The sequence below is a fragment of the Ambystoma mexicanum genome, chromosome 5p, assembly GCF_040938575.1.
Source record: "Ambystoma mexicanum isolate Mex_15411 chromosome 5p, UKY_AmexF1_1, whole genome shotgun sequence".
In the NCBI taxonomy this organism is placed as follows: domain Eukaryota; kingdom Metazoa; phylum Chordata; class Amphibia; order Caudata; family Ambystomatidae; genus Ambystoma; species Ambystoma mexicanum.
In genome coordinates this window covers 311,405,047-311,426,712 of record NC_090930.1, presented here as the reverse complement: position 1 = coordinate 311,426,712, position 21,666 = coordinate 311,405,047, and the positions used below count along the sequence as shown (strand labels likewise).

Sequence of the window (21,666 nt, the reverse complement as noted above, 5' to 3'; positions counted from 1 at the left end):
AGAAAGGTTGAAACCATACTTACTTGGCCTTCACCCACATCTCTAAAAGGGGTGCAAAGCTTCTTAGGCTTTTCAAATTTCTATCGAAGCTTCATACCCGGTTTTTCTCACCTGGTGCATCCGATTACCTAATTTCTCGATAAGCACTGGACGTTTGAGTGGATGCCAGCTGCCAAAGAAGCATTCCGTGCATTGAAAGACAGGTTTGTCGGAATCGAAATAATATTATACCTCCTATCGCATTGTTTGAATGTGTGTTGGCCTATGCCAAGTTGTCTAAAAACATTGTGTAAATAGATTCCGCGGCAAGGTCTTGACCTTAGTGTACTGTGTAAATCGCCATCTTGGATTTAGCCGCCATTTTAGGTTCTCTTGCAATGTGGAAGTCACCCTGAACATCAAAATGGAGGCCGAATGACATTTCGAGTGGGATTTTGGCCGTTAGAACCTCTGCATACATGAATGAATAATATGCCTGCAGGCCACTTGTTCGGGTCGTGAACTGAGACCTTGTCCTATCCCTGACCTATGTGTAAATGAACAACTGCATCAGCGAAACTGATCGAAATGCATACATTATGGGATCGACCTGGCAACTAACTCTAGGCCTGGTTCTAAGAATGGTTAACCTGCGAGGGGGTTGGCCAGAGCTGGATAAAAAGTATAAAAACCTGAGTATCCCAATGTACGGTCTCTCACACTAATGCAGCGAACTACCGTTGAAAGTTCGTTCTGTTATTCTGAGAGCCGAATAGCTATCCGTTTGTCAATTGACTTTTGGTAATTGTTGTAGCTTTTGAATAAAGCACTTTGTATGTTCTTTGTAACCTGTGTTGGTGTGTTTCTTTTTGGGCTTCCCGGCCTCATATCAATTTCTCTGTTTCCACAGTTGGTGCCCGAATAGGGACCCTCAAGATTGATGCCGGATCATTGAAGGTTGACGCAGACTATCGAACCGGGATCGGACGGTGTGATTCTGCGGGCCCGACCGATCGAGACGCGATACCTCGGCAGCGCTGCACGATCCGATCCTTGGAGGATAGTCGTGTGGTCTGACACGGCATCTTGACGAGGGTCCAATTTTGAGGCGGGCAGATTTGCCGAAACCACCAAACGCAAGGTAAAATTCGTTAGGTAAGTTCTTTGGTAAACCGTACGGTCCTCCTTAGGTTTGGTCAGGTGCAGTCGTGACCCGGCTCTTAATTTAACCCTGACAATTTGAATTTGGCGTATTGTATCTGCAGACACAATTATTGACCAGGTAACACCAATTTTTTGTGAAATGCCTAGGAAATTGTCTAGCTGCTTTAGGGCTCTGTTCCGCAGCGATCGACAATCCTTGGAATTTAACCGCCCGGCACCACAGGAGGGGTCGACGGCGTGTACTATGTACTGTAAGTATGGCATTGGAAGTATAGTATTTAATGATATTTGGCACAGACAGACCAGACATGCCTCCGAATTTCAGTGGCCAATCAACTGTAGTTTTGAGATCCCCCGTATTGAATACTTAGAATCGATCTTGTTAAAGAAAGAGGCTAGACCAGCAGCCTTTGATGTGTTACAGAATTGGAAGAAAGAAGCATTACAGCAGCTTAAAAGTAGGGATAAACATGCACGTCGTCATAAAACAAACGCCGAAAAAGCATTATTATATGATAAAGAAAAGCGGTCAGAATCAGTTAAAAATATGGATAGAGCCTTTTCACTCGGGATCCAGAAAATTTACCCCTCTAAAGATTTCCATGTTTCTGAAGAATTTATCGAGAAGTTATTAAATGAACGCAGGCCTGATGCCTCAGCGCCACCTCTGTATGCTCCTATTTTGGGCGCTCTGCCCATTCCTGTTGTTGCTCCTGTTGTTATTCCTGTTCCCCCGTACAACCTATTGTTCCTAGTCCTTTGGTTGTTGTTCCTCCACCTATCGCACCGCCCCTTCCCTCTGCACCGATAGTTGCACCTTTATTAAATTTACCTATACCTCTGCTCCCGAGTGGCCCCGTATTGACTGAAGTCGATCCAGGTGCAGGATCAAAGATTGTGACTCGTAATACTGTTGCTGCAGATAAGAAACAGGAATTGGTTGCATGGGCTAAGCATTGCATGGAGAAAGGTGATCAAGTTAATGTTTTTTCCACGTTATCTAATTTGAATAGTTTTCCCGAGAAAAATGTTTTTATCGAAGGTTTGGAGACTCATTTGTGTGTGATGTGGGGTAGATTACAAAATTCAGATCTTCCACAAGGGGTGAGAGATCCGAATGCTTTGGCACTTTCGAGGGACACAGAGCAGAAAGTATATGGGCATGTTGAAAAATTGTTTGAGTTTAGGAAAGACTTTGAAAAGTTGCGAGATGAGGACGACGAAGACGATAGAATATATGTACAGACACGGTTCCTTGCGTGCCGTAGATCGGCACCTGAGGAAGTACGAATTTGTACTAAAGATGCGGTTCGATGGATCTCGGATTCATCGATACCACCAGATGAAGTATATGACACGTATAGTCAGTATACAGTAGAAATGCAAAGAAAGGTAATTCAGGTGATGATACAGCACCTGCAAGAGGAATGTGTAAGGAAAAGGGTTAGTTGCCCCATAGAATTATTGGGGATTTGTAAAAGGGCTTTCTCACCCGATACTTCTACAGCTGCCTTAGCGCTCGACCTGGCCCTGTTGCTTAGTAAGCGGCCGGAGGTACCTATATCTCAGTTGCCTATGAGAGAGGTCCCTCCGACCTTTGTCCCAAAAGTTGAGATCCCCGCCAACCCTGGGGCTGGTGCCCCCGCTGTGGATATCCCTGCACATTATGTATCGCAATTTGTTCACGTCCCGTTCTCACGACAGGAAGTGAACACAATTAGACAATCAGTTCCCGATATCAGGAAAAACCCGACGGGGTTTTACAAAGAAATAGAGTCCGTTTTACAGTCCTCTGTGTTCACCTTGAGTGACATTGACTTGTTATTTCCTGTACTCCTACCCGTAGATGTATGGAAACAGGTTCGGACAATAGACGATGTGCCGGGGTTGGGAGATACGTGGGCTAATATGATTAGAATTGATGGAGAAAGACCAGCTGGTGAGAAACCACCACAGGTAATACTTACTTTGCCTGATATAATTGTTGCAAAACTAAAAACTATAATTCCAGAGAAAAGGATTATTTGGGACAAGCTTACGGCCTGTGTCCAAGGGAAAACTGAAGGCGCCACCGAATTTTTTAATAGATTCGAGCAGGTATTTTCTGACTTCAGTGGACAGGATTTAGGTACGAAGTCGGGTAGAGGTTGTTCGTGGACAAATTTGTACGTGGATTGTTACCTGACATCCAGTCACAGATAATTTCCTCTGAGAGCGCTTGGCAGGCAAAATCTCAATCTGAGGTTTTGCACATGGCTCAGTATTATGAGAACCGTGTTAATAATGAGAAGGAAAAAATTGAAAAGAGAAAGGGAGATTTGAAAACCAAAGTATTATTACAACAAATTGTTAGAAACCGCAGAGGAGGCACGACACAGACTAGAGGTCAGTAAGTCCCAAAAGGAAATGCTCCTTTGAATCCTGTGAATATTAATCAATGTGCTTATTGCCGCCAGGAAGGTCATTGGCGAGCACAGTGCCCTGTCCTTCGCCAGAGGTCAAACAGTGCGTTTGGGGGTATGGGTAGACAACCTAGGGGCCGCCCTGGAGCAGGGGGCCCTGACAGAGGTCAGCTTTTACAAGATCCTCAGCAACCTTTTTCACAGGAAAATCAGACCTCGAGTATGGACTCGAGGAACATATTTGATCACCCTTCTGCTGCCTACCTTTCTGAAGAGCTTCCTTCTGACGAGGTTCTATTTCATTAGGATTGCCCGAATCAGGGTTTGGAACCTTCACCTATTCCCGTTAATCAGAAAGGCCGCTATGTTGAATTATTAGTAGGGAATAGGAAACACCAGTTTTTGATTGACACTGGAGCACAGAAGTGCTCCATTGATCATTCTCGGGTTCCAAACATCCCACTGTCAGGGCAAACAAATGTTTCCGTAGGGTTTTCTGGTATACCAACTGTCTGTCCGGTTTCTGCACCGGTATCCGTTTCTTTGGGTCCCTTTACGGACCATTGTCCTTTTCTTCTCACTTCGAACTGTGGAGAGAATTTGCTGGGGTTGAATTTGTTAAAGAAATTGAACGCAGTAATTCATTGTTCTTCGGATGGAGTACGGCTAATGGTTTCACCACAGCAACTTCCTAATTCTCAGTTCTTGATTCGACCTTTACCTCCCGAGTTCAGCATTGTCCCGGAATGTTTGTGGGCGGTGGACGACAATGATGTCGGAGTGTTACAGATTGAGCCCGTTAAAATAGTTCTGAAACATGGGGTGAAACTGCCACGCATTCCGCAGTATAAAATACCAGTCGAAGGCGAACGTGCTTTGAAATGCATTGTCTCCGATTTTGTACATCGTGGGGTGATCGAGGAGATTACAGGTAGTTTGTGTAACAGTCCGATCTTGCCCGTATATAAGAAAGGCGACAATGCAATTCCATACCGGTTCATAATTGATCTTCGTGCTATTAACCGAGTGGTCGCCCCACAATTTCCAATTGTGCCTGATGTGACGACGATATTGACAATGATCCCTGCTACGGCTGCGCACTTCAGCGTTGTGGATTTAAAAAACGCTTTCTTTAGTATTCCTATACATAAAGAAAGCAGATATCTGTTTGCGTTCACCTTGGGGGGACGCTCATTTACATTTACAAGGGCACCTCAAGGGTATACTGAAAGTCCCAGCATCTATAGTAGAGCTTTGAAAGAGCAGCTCGACACCCTTGAATTGCCACCTACTTGTACGCTGCTTCAATATGTTGATGATTTGCTTTTGGCTGCAAACTCTGAGAGTGCTTGTAAAGAAGGCACTGTACTGTTGCTTGTTCATCTAGCTAAAAATGGTCACAAAGCTTCGCTTAAAAAATTTCAATATTGTTGTCAGGAGGTTTCCTATTCAGGCTACCTCCTGTCAAAGGAGGGGAGAAGATTGACACCTGAAAGAATAAAACACATTTCTGGCATGTCTGTTCCAAATACACAGAAGGAAGTCAGAGCCCTGATAGGTATGGCTTCTTACTGTAGGTTGTGGATCCCGAACTTCTCACTAGTGATAAAACCGATGTTGGCTCTGACGAAGAAGGGCATTTCTCTGCCACTGCCATGGGAATCGGAACATCAACGATCATTTGAGCTTCTCAAAACCGCGCTATGTTCGGCACCGGTTCTGGGTACTCCAAATTATGACAAGGCCTTTGTGTTGTTTGTGCATGAATGTGATGGATGTGCTTTGGCTGTGTTAACACAGGAACACGGAGGGAAGAATAGGCCGTGCGGCTACTACTCCTCCGCCCTTGATCCTGTCGCATGCGCTTTGCCAAGATGTTTGCGCGCTGTCGCTGCTGCTGCCGCGTCTGTAAAACAGAGTGAGGGAATGGTCCTAGGCCGTGATTTGATTTTGATGGTACCTCACTCTGTTGATATTCTATTGAACAAAACCCAAACGCAACACCTCACCTCTGCGCGGTTAACAAGGTATGAACTCATTCTGTTTGCCCCTCATATCCAAATTAAGAGGTTTTGTGTTCTTAATCTAGCTGAACTCTTACCTTTCCCGCAAAACAATGTTTGCGATGACGAAGAATTATATGACTGCCTGTATACCACTGAACAAGAAACGAAGGGCAGGATAGATCTCATAGATACTCCGTTGGAGAATGCAGAAGGGGAGCTGTTTTGCGATGGCTCCTGCTTCAAACTTTCGGATGGTACATCTACAGCTGCTTATGCAGTTACTACATTGAGCAAAGTTGTCGAAACTGAGAGAATTTCGCATAACTCCGTGCAGGCCGCAGAGATTATAGCGTTGGCCCAAGCTTGTGAACTTTCCCAAGGGTGTAGAGTAAATATATATACTGATAGTCAGTACGCATTTGGGGTGGCTCACAACTTTGGAAAGCTCTGGTCAGAAAGAGGGTTCCTGACCTCACATGGGACCAAGATTCAGCATGGCCCCTTGATAGTGCAATTACTCTCGGCACTCTCACTCCCTAAACAGTTAGCGACCGTGAAATGTGCAGCACATTGGAAGGTCATAGATGATGTGGGCAAAGGGAACGCTTTTGCGAATATGATAGCCAGACAAACGGCCACAGACCTTAGCACGGACATGTATGCCTCGAGGGAAATGAGAGATGCTTGCATAATGGATGAAGGTATTGGGTCTGTGTGAGATATTCAAACTGATGCCACGATAGAGGAATCTAAAAAGTGGGCTGAAGGAATGGGGAAACTGGATGATGAAGGGTGTTGGGTGGATACATCTGAAGGAAAATGGTTGTTCCCTGATTCATACGTATTGGCAATGGTTACGATGGCACACGGCCCTACGCATGTGTGTGCCCAGCAGATCACGAAAATGCTAGAACAAGTTTTGGTAAATGACAAGATTCTGGAGACTGCAAAGAGGCACGTCCAGAACTGTATGATCTGCTTACAGCACAATGTGGGGAAGGGGACAGTGACTCCAAGGGGAAGCTTTGGGCCCCCTTCTGTTCCCTTCGAGGTCATTCACTTTGATTTTATTGAGATGGAACGATGTAATAATCTAAAATATGTTCTTGTAATTATTTGTGCCTTCAGTAAATGGGTCGAGGCTTTCCCCGTCAAAGATGCTACCGCCATGACCACTGCAAAGATTATGGTAAAAGAATTCTTTCCTCGATTTGGGCTCCCGAGGATAATCTAGTCGGATAATGGCCCTCACTTTATTGCAGCAGTAATTTTGCAAATATGTACAGCTCTATGTATTGAGAAACGATTTCACTCAGCTAGACATCCTCAAAACGCTGGGTTGGTGGAAAGACACAACGGTATTTTAAAGAATAAACTTGCAAAAACATGTGCTGATACCAAACTAAAATGGCCAGATGCCTTGCCTATTGTGTTATTAGCTATGCGTACCAAACCTCAGACTAGAACTGGGCTTTCTCCATTTGAAGTAGTGATGGGGAGACCTGCTAACATTTGGGGTCTCCCGAAACCTAAAACCCTGAGGGAGGTGGAAAATGTATTGCTTGTAGACTACTGCAACAAGTTAACTAAAAACCTGTATTTCATTTATCACCAGTTGCACTCTGCTTTACCTGTACGGTTCACGGGCCCTGGACACGATATACAGCCTGGAAGTTGGGTCCTAGTGAAGGCCTACGAGAGGTCTTCCTGGCTCGCGCCTCGCTGGCGGGGACCTCATCCGGTGTTATTGGTCACCAGTACAGCAGTGCGGGTGGCTGGAAAGAAGAACTGGATTCACGCGACGCACGTCAAGAAACTTCCTCACCCGACGCCACACGTTACAGAAGAAGCAGAACCCCTCGCTGATGCTACAGTCTCTGATCTTGGAGTAGCAAACAGCGCTGTGAGTGCGTCGGAGAAGTTCTCTGAGCCTGAGGAGCTTGGGGAACAGTCCATTTCGTCTCCGCACTCGCTTGAAAAATCACTTCCGGAAAACACTGTTTCGAGCTGTGCGACTTCCGTCGCCTCCGACACGTCGCTTCCCTTAGGAAGTGACGGCACTTTACTTCCGGACCAGACAATTTTGGGTACCACCACGTACAACCTTCGATCAAGGAAATAGAACTACGGCACAAGTTTTGCGTGCATTTGGAAAAAGGAAATGATTGGAAATTCTCATGTTATGAGAAAGTTTTGTTGAATAAAAGGGATTCTGCTGGCTAGGGTTGGGAAGGACTAAGAAATCGCGCGACCGTAGCGTCGCCAGCAACAAACATTGGGGTCGTCGATCGAGGAACTACGATGCCTGCCACCTCCGCTGCTGCCCCCCGTATTGGACTTGTGAATAAGGGGGTGACCAAATTGGACAATGAACAATGTTCCTGGGCCCCGAAAACGTACTGTTGTGTGTTGATAATGATAATTGTTGTTTTTGCAACTGCTGCTGTAGGACTTTGGTATTTTGAAGAAATATATCCTTTGAAACCTTTATTACCGACCGAGATTGTACCAATTGTTTTGACTCCCTCTGTACACCTTCACACTCTGTCCCCTAGAGGCTCCCAACATAGACAGAAGTATCATAATAACACTCTGATGATAGTAATGAATGCTACTCATGCCATTTTTAATAAGAGTAATTGTTGGATTTGCACTCATTTACCGCAACATGGGAACAAGGGACTGGGATGGTATATACATCCTCTACCTTTAACGACTGCTTGTTATGCTTCTCTTAGAGCACTATTCTTTGGCCGATGGAATGATAGCATCTCAGGGAACTTTGATGGAACTAATCTGAAGGATTTCGAGAAACGTGAATTGACTCCCCTGGGATGCTTGCTTTTCGCAAATAGAAGTAAACCTAACGTCGCTTCTATTAGGCCGTCTGACAAACTATCTCTTCCTTTTCAAACTCTGATTTCCTTTAAAATGGCTCTGATAGGCAATAAGGATGCTGTACCTCCTTCTTATTCTATAAATCATAGTCCTGACTCAGTTCCTTTCTGTGTACAGAGAAATGGCACTAGGCCAATGGGAGATTTTGAAGCTTGTGAAAACGTTGTAAATTTGACTGGGGAAAACAGGCCTCTGTATGTAGGGGGCCTGTTTATTTTGTTTGTGGTAGTTTAGCATTTCCCTGGTTACCCAAGGATTGGCAGGGAACTTGTTATTTAGGAATATTGTTACCCGGGGTATTTGTAGCAAGTACATTAGAGATTTCTAAGGCTCGCCCGCGGCGAGACGACAACGGAGATACCCCTGGGCAAGTATTGGGAGACAGCGAAATCAGTTGTGCCCTTTTGGGGACAAATAACAAACTCAGAGAACATTAGGGGATTAGCAAGGGTACTGGAGAGAACGATCAACCGGACCACGGATATACTCTACAATATGACCTTAGAGCAAAAAGCAATAAGATTGGTAGCACTTCAAAATCGGATGGCATTAGATGTCATTTTGGCAGAACGAGGTGGAGTATGCAAATTAGTGGGGTCCGCTTGTTGTGTTTTCGTACCAGACTCCTTGCCAACAATTTTTAAAGCAATACAGAACTTGCATACTCTCAGTTCTGAAGTACATATCCCTGTAGGAGACTGGAACCTTAGTACTTGGTTCTGGGATTCTTTACGATCTTGGGGTTGGAAGGTGCTTTCCGTTATTCTGGTTATTTTGGGGATCCTGTTATTCCTTTGTTTCTGTTTTCAATGCCTCCCAAGTATATGTGGAATGTTAGGGGGATGTTGCGCCCAAGCAGTTAGCGCAATAGGGCATAAAATATATGCCCCAAGTACAGCATCTAAAGAATTCATGTTACAAGAGGTTTTTATGAACGACCTTATGGCTATAGACATAACAGACAATGATGCGGAATCTATGGATGATGGCACATGGAGTTATTTTCAAAAGTATTAGGAATAATGTTTAGCACTTGGCATAGGCCAAAAGGAGGGTCTGTCGGAATCGAAATAGTATTATACCTCCTATCGCATTGTTTGAATGTGTGTTGGCCTACGCCAAGTTGTCTAAAAACATTGTGTAAATAGATTCTGCGGCAAGGTCTTGACCTTAGTGTACTGTGTAAATCGCCATCTTGGATTTCGCCGCCATTTTAGGTTCTCTTGCAATGTGGAAGTCACCCTGAACATCAAAATGGAGGCCGAATGACATTTCGAGTGGGATTTTGGCTGTTGTGACCTCCGCATACATGAATGAATAATATGCCTGCAGGCCACTTGTTGGGGTCGTGAACTGAGAGCTTGTCCTATCCCTGACCTATGTGTAAATGAACAACTGTATCAGCGAAACTGATCGAAATGCATACATTATGGGATCGACCTGGCAACGAACTCTAGGCCTGGTTCTAAGAATGTTTAACCTGCGAGGGGGTTGGCCAGAGCTAGATAAAAAGTATAAAAACCTGAGTATCCCAATGTACGGTCTCTCACACTAATGCAGCAAACTACCGTTGAAAGTTTGTTCTGTTATTCTGAGAGCCGAATAGCTATCCGTTTGTCAATTGACTTTTGGTAATTGTTGTAGCTTTTGAATAAAGCACTTTGTATGTTCTTTGTAACCTGTGTTGGTGTGTTTCTTTTTGGGCTTCCTGGCCTCATATCAATTTCTCTGTTTCCACAGGTTCACCTCAGCCCCTGTGCTACAGCACCCTCAGCTAGATCTCCCTTACATTGTAGAAGCCGACGCATCCAGTGTAGCCATGGGAGCCGTCCTCTCTCAGCGCATTGCAACAACTGGTCACTTACACCCGGTGGCATTTTGGTCAAGGAAATTTTCTCAGGCGGAGCTAAACTATGCCAGAACAGACAAAGAGCTCTTAGCAATCAAGAACGCTCTCAAGGAGAGGAGGCACTATTTACTCGGCGCTAAGCATACCATCACAATCATAACCGATCATCGGAACCTACAATACTTGCGCTCAGCTAAAGCCCAGTCATCACGACAACTTCGCTGGACATTGTTTTTAACCGAATATGACTTCGTAATCACTTATCGACCCGGAGTCAAGAACGGCAAGGCAGACGCATTATCCATAATCCATACCCAGTGGACATAATTCCCAGTGAAAAGATCCTAGGCCTTTGCGATAGTACTCTCTCCCCACTGGATGCGCTCAAGAAAGAAGTGAAGAATAGCATTCCTGCTGAAGGACTAAGAACCTGGGACCAGAAGGGGGCTCACTTTTCCTTACATGACGAACTCTCCTATTTCCGAGGGTGCCTATATCTACCTACACGTGCACTTCAAGAAGAGATTCTCACTAGTTACCACCGTTCGCCCATGGAAGGTCACCCGGGGGGGCCAAAACATTGGCCAAAGTAAAGAGACATTACTGGTGGTCGACCTGGTGGAACGACAAATTGAATTTCGTGAACTCATGCGGGATATGCACTTAAAATAAGGCATCAAGGCAAAGACCAGCCGGTCTACTACAACCCCTGAATATACCTCCAGCTCCTTGGCACACAGTGTCGATGGATTTTGTCATGGATCTACCTTCCTGTTCCGGGTACACCACCATCATGGTGGTAGTTGACCTTTTTTCTAAGATGGCCCCCTTTATACCCTTGAAAGCAATACCTTGGGCTCAAGTATTAGCCCAGAACTTCCTCAACCACATAGTGAAATTACATGGGTTCCAACCGTGGTAATATCTTTCAGAGGAAGTCAGTTTATATCCCAATTCTGGAGGAAATGTTGTGCATTAGCAGGAGTGGAAATTCGCTTATCCACCAGTTACCATACACAGACCGAAGGGCAGACGGAACGCACAAACCAAAACCAGGAGCAATACCTTCGTTGCCTGCTACACCAAACAAATCATGCTTGGTTGGAGATCTTATGGATGGCAGAATATGCATACAACAATTCTACACGTGCCTCTACTCAACTGACTCCTTTTTATACTTTATACGGACGGAACCCATAAACTTCGAAATACGATCCACCAGAAGCTGTTGAAATGCCGGCGGTCAAGACCTTGCATGAACAGATCACCCAGGCCGCCATAGAAAAAAATTAGACATTTACAGATTGCTAAAGAAACACAAAAAAGGTATGCAGATCACACCGAGAAAAGGCCCCAAACTATCAGATCGGAGATTCGGTGTGGCTAGCATTGAAATATGTAGCATTAAGAGGTCCAAGGAAATTCCAACCTAAGTTCTTAGGCCCATTTCCAATCGAAGCAATAATCTCCCCAGTTGCTATGAAACTAACCTTACCACCCCACATGCGCATACATCCGGTGTTCCATGTTTCACTGCTAAAATCAATGCACCCGGATGCACGAGTAGCAACACCCCCAGCTCCAATAGTAGTAGAAGGTGACGAACTAGAATATGAAGTCAAAAGGATTCTGATCTCTAAGATAACCAAGGGATCCCTATACTATCTAATAGACTGGAAAGGCTATGGGCCACAAGATAGGTCATGGGAGCCAAGTGAGAACATTCATGCCCCCCGGCTATTGCGTAAATTCCATCGGGATAACCCCACCAAACCTGGACCAGGGAGAACACCCTTGGGTGGGGCTTTGAGGGGGAGGACTGTCATGGGTACCAGCATGGGAACACAAACACGTGGGATAAGGCCTGTAACACAAGCTGGGGCTAGATGGGTGAGGGCCTGGCAAGCAAAACATGCACTGAGAAACTTTTAGTAGGAACACACTCTTAGGGGCTTGTTTTTTCCCATCCACTTCCTTGTACCCTCAACATGGCTGCTTAGGGACATCCGGGAAATGTAAGAACTGTAAGGCACGCTCTAGTATTTGGGTGTGGCTGCCTATATAAGCCACACCCAACATTTGGTCCATGCTTCGTGTGCCTTCTGTTGCCTCGTGCACACGTTCACCGCCGCCTGGATACCTACCTGTTTTTAGCCGCCCTGCAGCTTGGAGCGAACCTACCAGTTTCCTCTCTCATCGCTCGGATATCATGGAATCACCGTCAGCTGTTTTTTCTTCGCAATCAGGTGGATCTCCGCTCTTCTGCACGTCTGGTCCCAATCTTCAGTTCTCCAGCGCTCCGGACCCTCTCTGCAGTTCTTCCGTGCTCCGGACCCATTCAGCAGTTCTTCCGAGCGTCGGATAAGCCCTACGGAAGAAAGAAGAGAACAAAAGTCAGTGCATGCATGCAAAATAAAACATCAGTCTCCCGCACAATCACAGAACTTACCTTTTGAGTTGTGGCTAGCGGAACTATTCTCTCTACTCCTGCAACCAGCTAGCAGATCGCTTTGAAACCTGTGAAAGACAATAAACAGCCTTACTACGTTCAGCTTTTCTCACGCAACTGCCCACCTAACAAAGACAACGCGCAATCCAGTGAAGCAACTGGTTGAACTTACCACGCACAGTTGGACTTACCTGTGGGCTCGTCTTTCATTGAATTTACGGACACACCCAGTGCTGTAACTGGGCGAACTCCGGAAAGTGCACCTTGCACACTTAACTGCCTGCAATTGGCTCTAAATCCCAGTCTTCAGCGCCTCTGCAGATGCAGGATGGAGAGCGCACCACTCTTATACAAAAGGTGAGCCACACCCCAGTAAGGGAAGACACTCCACAGGGACACAGTGAGGGCGGAGGGAGGTTTAGAAGCCTATTCACCAACCCCTCTCTAAACATCTATTCTCTTGGCAGGTCTGCTTCCCAGTCCCGGGGTTACGCGAGGAAGGATCCGGAGGACTCCATTGCTCCCGCAGAGACCCAGGTGAGCGTGACATTATCCTTAAGTAATCCTATCCAAACCATTCTATCCTATCCAGAGCTGCATTGTGGGACCTCTTTTGTCTTTCCTGAATCTTTCCCTCATCCATATAGTCCTTTGGTAATGATAGTGATAATATCATCTTTGCCCTAATATATTTGCTGAAGAAAGACAAGTGTCTCGGTGGGCAAAGGTCAGACAGAGGCGTCACTGATCTGGTGGATGTACCGTTGGGTATCTTGTATCTTCATAGACTCCCTAGTGTAAAGAAAATCTTGGTTGTACATTCAAAAGCGCATCTTTCATTTGCAAATTTGTACTCTTTCTGAGAATAACCGACCTCTACTAAAACCTTCATAACTTCTGTATCGTGCAGAAACGAAATTCAAGTGTCAAATTGAAGCTAACATCCTCAGCTTTCCAACAAATCCAAAACCGCATTCCAACTCCTTCTAGTTATTCCGCAATCGCGTTTCTCACGTGCGGAAAAGTTTGCCGCGAATTTTTGTTTGGCTCAATTTCATCACGTGTAAAACAGCTGTTCTTTGCATCCGACCTTAGAATTCAATTTTCAACCTGCTAGTTATTCAATCATCATTGCTAGTGTTTATCTGAAACTATATAAAGAGGCTCCCATTAGTTTTGAATCCAATTTAGAGAATTAAATCCATTTTCAGTGTGTTTCCCATTCATTCCAAGCCACATTCAAAAGCATTTGACCTGTTTGCAATCATTCCTGTTTCTCTCTGAGTTTGCTGGGGGAAATTGGGATTGAACTGTATTTGTTGAATTCTGTATTTTCTGAAACCTCTTTTCTCTCGTTCCATCACTTTATACTGCATATTGGGGGGGATTGAGTAGTGTGCAGGGGGAAAGAGTGAAATTGCATTTGACTGTACCCACACAAAGTTTTATTCTGTGCTGCATTATTTTTCCTATGCATACTCCTTCTGATTAAAGAGATTGTTGATTGTTACGACATCACCCATTGGTGATCATTGTATAAATATTAAATAGTGTGATATATATATTGTGCAAATTCATAAAATAAATCCTTTTAACTTTGTAAAACAGCCTGCTTCCTGGTTCAGTGTGACCGGGGGGGGGTTCAAAGAGAGGGGCGTGATATAAGGGTACATCATTCAGAAATAAAAGAACTTATAGACACAAATATATAATTAAGGGTTCCAGCTGTGCATCACACGTTAGGCGATAGGAGCCTCATTCTGTTTTATCTCTACCATCTTTTAGGAGGTCTATTATTCTAGCTTCTGTAAACGTGTCTGGTGCTGTGCTCGTGTCGAGGATGTTATTAAAGAGCTTTGTCAGGAAGAGAGCGAGTGGGCCACTGTATGCCTTATAGAATGCTGACTTAAAGCGTATCTTTCCCTGGTGCCGACCCTGCCCTAAGTCTTGTTATGGTCGTAAGCACTTAGCCTATTTATATGGGAGCATTTAGCAGTACGCTTTCCTCTTCTGTCAGCAGAGGCTCTACTTTATTTTAACCCTTTCTTCTATTCAAAAACCAAGACTGGATTGGAATTCAGTGAAGCGGGCTCAATCACATGCACATAACAAAACAGGTGTATTTGTAGAGTACATGTTCACCTCCACAGGAACATCATAGCACTGTTGACAGATAACATATGTTTATTGCTACCCAACTCAATGGTACTCATTTTATCAATCTCAGAAGTATGAAACGATATGCAGATGTGCTGGGATTTGAACCTGTCACCATGAGGTCAAACATAGGCCACTGTAATGAATGCATTGGTCCACTGAACCACAGGCTGATTCTAAGAATAATATATATTGAAATGCATGCATTATTAATAAATTCACATATGTAATACCTCTTCAATGCATGCCACTCCAGAAACTTGAAGGATGTCTCTGAATTCAGAATGTTCTCATAATTCTGAATATATAGTGCTTATTAATGGCACAATTCTATACACGTGAATTATAAGTGAATGATAAGTGAAAGATATAGTCCAGCCCAATTTGATTATAATTCCTTGGGGGAGTCCTAACACATATCTAAATGCATCCCTTTACAACATGTTAAACTAAATTGGGTCAACTAAAGCACAGAGGATGGTCCTTGTGGGTGTTAATAAGTGAAGAGAATGTATCACTAGCTCTGTCCAAACCGCACTTGTTGCATGAAATGAGGCTGCATGGGTGCAGTTTGCTGGATATTTAAAGCCAAACAGTTAGGAAGAGGAGAGTTTTTTAGGAAAGCAGCAAAGGAAGAAAGCCTGCCCTAAGAAGGGAGAGAGACAGATGAAATAGGCCTTTCTCGAGACAGAAACAGATTGCCTGAAAGGTTTTTGGGTGCAGGTGCATAGACTGAAAGGAAGCACCTACCTAATGAATTTAATTTGAGCTGTTGATGTAACTACCTGGTGTGGACCTTTGAAAGGCTAACCAGGTTTGAGTGAAATAACTCCAGTGCATTTAGATAAATGTCAAAACAATTCATTAAATCCTGGATAGCAAATGGAGGTATTTTGGGGTAACCCTGTTTACAAACTATATCAATAAATGGGACTTGGCCTGTGAATGAAACTTTGTGGAAGTATATAGTGAATATATGTATACATGAAGGTATACTATGGCAGAAAGGAGAGACCTATGTGTGTGTCACATTGCGGGACTTGACATTTATATGAACCTCACAGAAACATGCATACTGGTCTTCTGATGTACACTGATGGCCAATAAATGGTTTTACATGCCAAAACAACTTGTTCAGACTCTATTATTGATAGTGTGTCACAATGTCACCATGGCTGACACTCATGTCTCACCATGCCATGTCTAAGTGGGGCATACAGACTTGTGTTCTCTCCTGGCATTCTCTCACTTGTGGTAGGTAATACATTAGAAATGTGTACGGGAAACTACAAGTCCCAGAAGGCAAGATCTGGAATGAATATTGCCTGTCCTACATGGGGACACATGAAAACTCTGCCAGGTGTGGTAGTATGTGATGGAATTGCCCAAATAAATTGCATAGGATGTGTCCTGTCATCTCTGTGTGCTGTCACCCAGATGTGTTTAAAGTGTAGGATGTGGTATGGAAGTGTGAAGGTTGTGTGATAGCAAGCATTTGTGAAGTGCTGTGGTTTCTTGCACATATCTAGTAGCTATGCTGGTGTTCTTGTAATCCCATCATGATGCATGGTAGATGGTTCTGAGGCAGGATTAAGAAGTCAATGGTGGAGCCGGTGAATCTTCGACACACATGTATGAAGAGCAGATCAAGTCTCAAATCATCTGCTCATTGATTGTCTCTTCTGGAGGACTGGATTTCTTGTCCTCAGTGGTACAAGGTCTACGTGTGTGTAGTCCCGAGCCCCCACGATGTTGGTGAAGTTGGTATGGCATAACATTGTGCGTTTATCTTATTGATGGCTACAGAAACACTGGAGAAGGCAATGTGGTGCTGCTTCAGTCTCATCATGGTGCTTAGTACCTGTGAGAATGAGAAGCAGGGTTAGGTGATACCATGTATCAAGCCACAGTGTGCTGTAAAGTGCCTGTGGCATAGATGTGGAGTGCTGTCTGCAGCTTCAACATCAGGAATTGGTGTTACAATAAATACACACTTGAGGGTCAAGGTCATCCCCAATTTCTGCCACAAAGTTGAAGTTGGTGAGCAGGACCTGGCAGACCAATCGATAGGTTGTCTGGACCTTTTAGTTAGTGAGGTCTAGGTCGGACAGCCTAGGAATGTACACCCTAAGTGTGTGTGGCCCTTGACACTCTCCTCCCCTTCTCCTGGCCTGGTAATGCTGCTGCAGGTGTTGCAGAGAAGGTTGATGGGATGCCTTGTGCAGAGCCTCATGGCAGGCTGATGGACTGAGTGGGGGCTGCAGGCAGATGGGCTGCTTGGGGGGCGGCAGGCATAGGCTAAGGGGCTGCCTGAAGGGTGCAGCGCAGGTGAGTGGACTTGTCATTTTCCCAGGGGGAACTGGCGGACAGATTTAGCAGGGATGGCCTTCCACAGGGGATGCCAAGGCTCCAGAGCACCAATGTACTCAGTGCTCCTGGCACAGGGCTGGCTGATGGGGTGCACGCAGGGCTGGAGGGAAAACGAATGGGCTGACTGCATGTGGCCCAACAGGGATCAAGCCAAGAATCCCTGGAGTTGCCTCACAACAGCAGCATGGTGCAGTCATTTCCAGACTTAGGACTTGACTAGAAGTTTTACGGTAGTGGTAAAACATGTGGTATTGTTGAATACTGTGGAGAACATTTTATTTTTATTTATTTTTTGAAACGTCAGTCTGAAATGTCACAGCGTTATCGCTGAGGCATCAGACTTTTATTACAAAGGAAGGAAAACAACCAGTCCCAACATTCAGTCGCTCATCAGCATCTTAGTTAAAGCGACACAAAATGTTGTAATTAAGCATTTGCCTCCAATTCTAATGAGTCCACAAAATCAACTATCGCACAGCATAATTTGCCAGAAATGCGTAAAAGCCTTCCACGCGGCTTTTATGCATTTTGTTTATGGTACGTCTCATTTTTATGCATTTGTATAGTGAAGAAGAGTGGTTGATCGTAATTTATGATTCTGCCGTCCCCTTCCTCTCCACCATCAAAATACTCCAGCATTTGTGTATGCCCGCCTTTTTCTACTTCCAGTTTGCAGTCTGCCGTGCAAATAAGGAAAAACTCGGAGGCAGGGACCTGTTCCATAGCACTTTGCGTGCAACGATTTTTTCCTTATTTGCCGCCGAATTACGGGAGGCTCAAAAATTACCTCCATTATAGTTAACCGCTCCACCAAACCATGCACACCGAACCATTGCTGCATGTGGTGATTGTGACATGAAGCCATTACCACATGCAGTGATATGGAATCATCACGCAGTCCTATGGGACTCCAAAATGGGGCAAAGGCTGATATGTACTGCATGCGGGACAAAGAAAAGTCAGATATCAGCCATTTACCCCATATAGTATTTACCGTGGACTCCATGCAGCAAAAATCCCAGCACCCCCCATTCACAGTTCGGTGGGATTTTTTTAAATGTGGTATTTAAAATGTTTGAAATACCACTTGTTTTACTGCTACCACCATGCTCTTAATTTGGGGCTTAGGGTGTTCACCCCAAAGTTCATTTTTTGACAGAATAATGATTCCCAGGGGCGAGACTCCATAAAGTCCAGTGAGGCTACCGTTAAGCGATTGAGTCTTAAAGGTCTCTGGTGCGAGTGAAAGCATAAACATGCCTATTTCTATTTCCTAAGGTGCATTGTAACTCGTGGGGTGTGTCCAAGTCTGGCTTGGGGAGGGGAGGGAGAGTGCGGGGGGGGGGGGCTTCCTGCATGCTTGTTCTGCACTAGAACTTGTTCTGAATACACATTCACGTCAGCAGACAGTAATTCCTCGAATCGGCTGAGTGTAATTTTCTTGTAACTAGAAGCGCGTTTCCCCTTTAAGGTCGGATTAGCTCCTGACTGTCCCTCCTCTCCGGGTGACAAGGCGGCTGTAAGTGTCCTATCACTAAATTAAAGCCGCGAGGCTCCTCCTCCCAGCCGGAGAAGCAGTGGGCTGATGGAAATGTAGCGAGCAGATTGAGACAGACAGTGAATCATTAGCGAACTGCAATGCCAGGATGAACTTGTCTGGAACCTAACAAAAAAACAAAAAAAAATAATAGAGGAAAAAACACACAAACACACACATCGGCGCGCGTTATTTATTTTTCTGGGTTTTGTGAAGACGCTAAAGTGGATGTAAACGCGGGTTGCCACCCAGTCCAAGATGCTGCTGGTTTCCCAGCGGGTAGAAGCACCACGCATGGAGGCGCATATTTCGGTGAGTAGCCTTTACGAATTCCTCGGACTGACGGCCGATTGTGCGCATTTAAGCCCGGATTGTACCGAAGTTCGCGGACAGTTGAACAAATGCCTGTGTGTCTGCGTCCCCCCGATTTGCTAATAAAATAACCACTTGCCGAGAACTGCTTCTCCCGAAAGCCCCGTTCGTCAGCGGTTAGCGTGCGCCCGAGTTGCAACCCCAGCAGCGGCGGCTGGCGGTGTAGATGTGCTTGGGCTGTGCAGGCGTAGTCATGCGGGAGATGGGTTTGCATGGCCGACGCTCCGGCGCCGCTGCTGCTTGTGGCCGGGGCGCTGAAGCCTTCGCACAGGACAAGTGTCATAAAACAATAGCCGATTTAAAATGGAACGGGGCGCAGCGAGCGGTGCCCGTGAGAGAACTGCCCGTGCCGTGCTCTTGCGCGAGGTGGCCGTACCGACTGCTCGGGCATCTGTGCCAACTGTTAAGTGCCTGGAAAATGCCAAGCGAGTTTAAAAGTCTCAGGGCAGGGAATTGGGGGGCTGGGGGAGTGTGGAAATGGCGTGAGACCGCGCGAGCTGCCTGTGGCAAGGCTGCGCTGTTTCGGGTCGTGGGACTGCCTGCGTACATCGAGTTTAAAGTGGTGGGTTTCTGCAGCCGCCTTTGAAGGGAGTGGAGACCTTCCGTTCAGCGGGGTGGCGTTGCTTGCCCCGCATCTACTGCCTAGGAGAATGGGGGTCGTTCTGTGCACCCCGAGAGGCGTATCTTAATCAGTTTTCAAGGGCGCCGGATGCTGCGAGGCCAAGATTAAATGGAAAACTGCCACTAAACGGGGCTCTGGAGGCGGTCGCTGCATCCCTGTGTACACACGGCTAGCAGGGAGGCTCGCCTCTGCCCCAATCCCCGGGGTTCCGGGCTTTAGCTGGGATCAGGCAAGGTGCGGAGTAAGCCCCCTCGCCTATGGGGCCTGCTCTGGGCCGGAGCATGGCTTCGCAGCCCCTCGATCTTGCCCCAGTGAAGCATGGCTTGTGTTTGGACGCACGCTGCGGAGAAGGGAGCGGCGAACAAAAGGATGTGTGTGTGTGTGTGTGCGAGAGAGAGGTGCAGCCCTGCCCCGAGAGCCCGCACCCGCCCGTGGGAGGGTGGCTGTGGCTGTACGAGGAGACTGTTGTGGTGTGATTGTGCGTTTCTTCGATGTTTCGTGCGTGTGACTTTGTACTTGTTTGCCTTGAGTGCATGTGTGTTTTCTCGTGTTTAACGTTGCGTGCGATTTCACACTTGTTAAGTCGACAATTGATCTCGTGTATGAGCGCGTAAATAAATGTGCGCTGTTTTCATGTTTTGTGCTTTTGTTTCATTAATTCCGTGTGATTTGATGAATTTCACGTGCTTTTGTGTAACGGTGAAGTGTGTGTGCGGGGGAATACGTTGCTTAGCTGTGCATGGATGTGTCATTTGTGTCTACATTTGCCATGTTCTGGGTGTGCTTGGGGTTCTGTGTGATTGTGCATTTATTTAACGATGCATTTTCTCGTGCAACGTGTGTGCTGTATGTTTCACGGGCAATGCTGCCGATGTGTTGTACCTGCCATGTTGCTTGTGCATGTCTTTATTTAGTGTCCTTTGATTCTTGTGTGATCGCGAACACGGCGAAGCGTGCCCGTGTTCCGCATGCAGTGTCTGATTGTGATCTGTGCGAATGTGTGATGTGCTTGCGAGTTTGCTGCCTGGGCAGTGTGTGGCGTGAACGCGTTTCGCGGGAGCGAGATAGTGCCGTGCGGGCTTATATCCCGCCCCCGAGTGTGCATGGATTGTGTCCTGCCCTGTTGCACTCTTCTTGTGTGTGCGGCTGCCAGCTGCACTGTAAGCGGGGAGTGGTGCCGGCACCAGGTCGTTGCTCGGCTGCACAGAGCTTCAGTTGTTTGTGTCTGTATCGGAGCCAGAGTTATTTGCGAGGGAGTGGGAAGGTCTCGGGCTGGCTCCGGCAGCCCGTGGGTGGGTGCGTGCACGGAAAATGCCCCGCTTGCTCGGGCATCGTGCCGTGCAGACTGATCGCTTGCTCATCTTTCTTTTTCTAGTGCTTTCCCGCCCTCTGCCTCTGATTAACAGTGGGGTTAGGAAGCTCCCCTAGACTGCATGGTTGCTTCGGAGCACCCATTCTAGTCGCAGAAGCTTTGAATGTTCCCCAATTAGTAAACACACGGGTTTTATTAGCTGTTGACGTGTGTTTGGCTTGTTTTGTTTGTCTGGAGCCGCACGATGTGTTATTGGGTGCCTTTGCCAGGCGGCGCTTGGTGCCTTGGGATGGGAAGGTGCAGTTTAGTTCGTCGCCTGCTCTACCCGCCCCTATCCCTCAAGGGTGCCAGGTAGAGGGTTGGCACAAGCCCGGCTTTGTTAGGTGTCACGGATGACTTCGATTGTGAATTGCCGGTGCGCCCCCCGCGCGCACGCCTGCCCCATCACCCGCATACCTTCCTTCTACAACTGCCCGCACCCCCACCCTCTCTATTCCTGTCGAAAACTCTCACAAACCTACACCGGGGACCGTACCCATCACTCTTGCC

At 46.2% G+C, this 21,666-nt stretch overlaps 1 protein-coding gene across 4 annotated transcripts in view; it reads left to right on the top strand.

The window, feature by feature from the left end:
• Positions 1-18,826: 18,826 nt before the first annotated feature.
• Positions 18,827-21,666, top strand: part of MAMLD1 (mastermind like domain containing 1) — a 372,158-nt gene continuing 369,318 nt past the window's right edge. For 2 of the 4 annotated variants that reach the window (XM_069612754.1, XM_069612753.1), the window contains exon 1: positions 18,827-19,123. In XM_069612754.1, the coding sequence (XP_069468855.1) occupies positions 19,070-19,123 (54 nt within the window). In that variant the 5' untranslated portion in view covers positions 18,827-19,069. The remainder of the gene's footprint in view (positions 19,124-21,666) is intronic. The other 2 variants (XM_069612756.1, XM_069612755.1) reach the window with 1 other exon arrangement.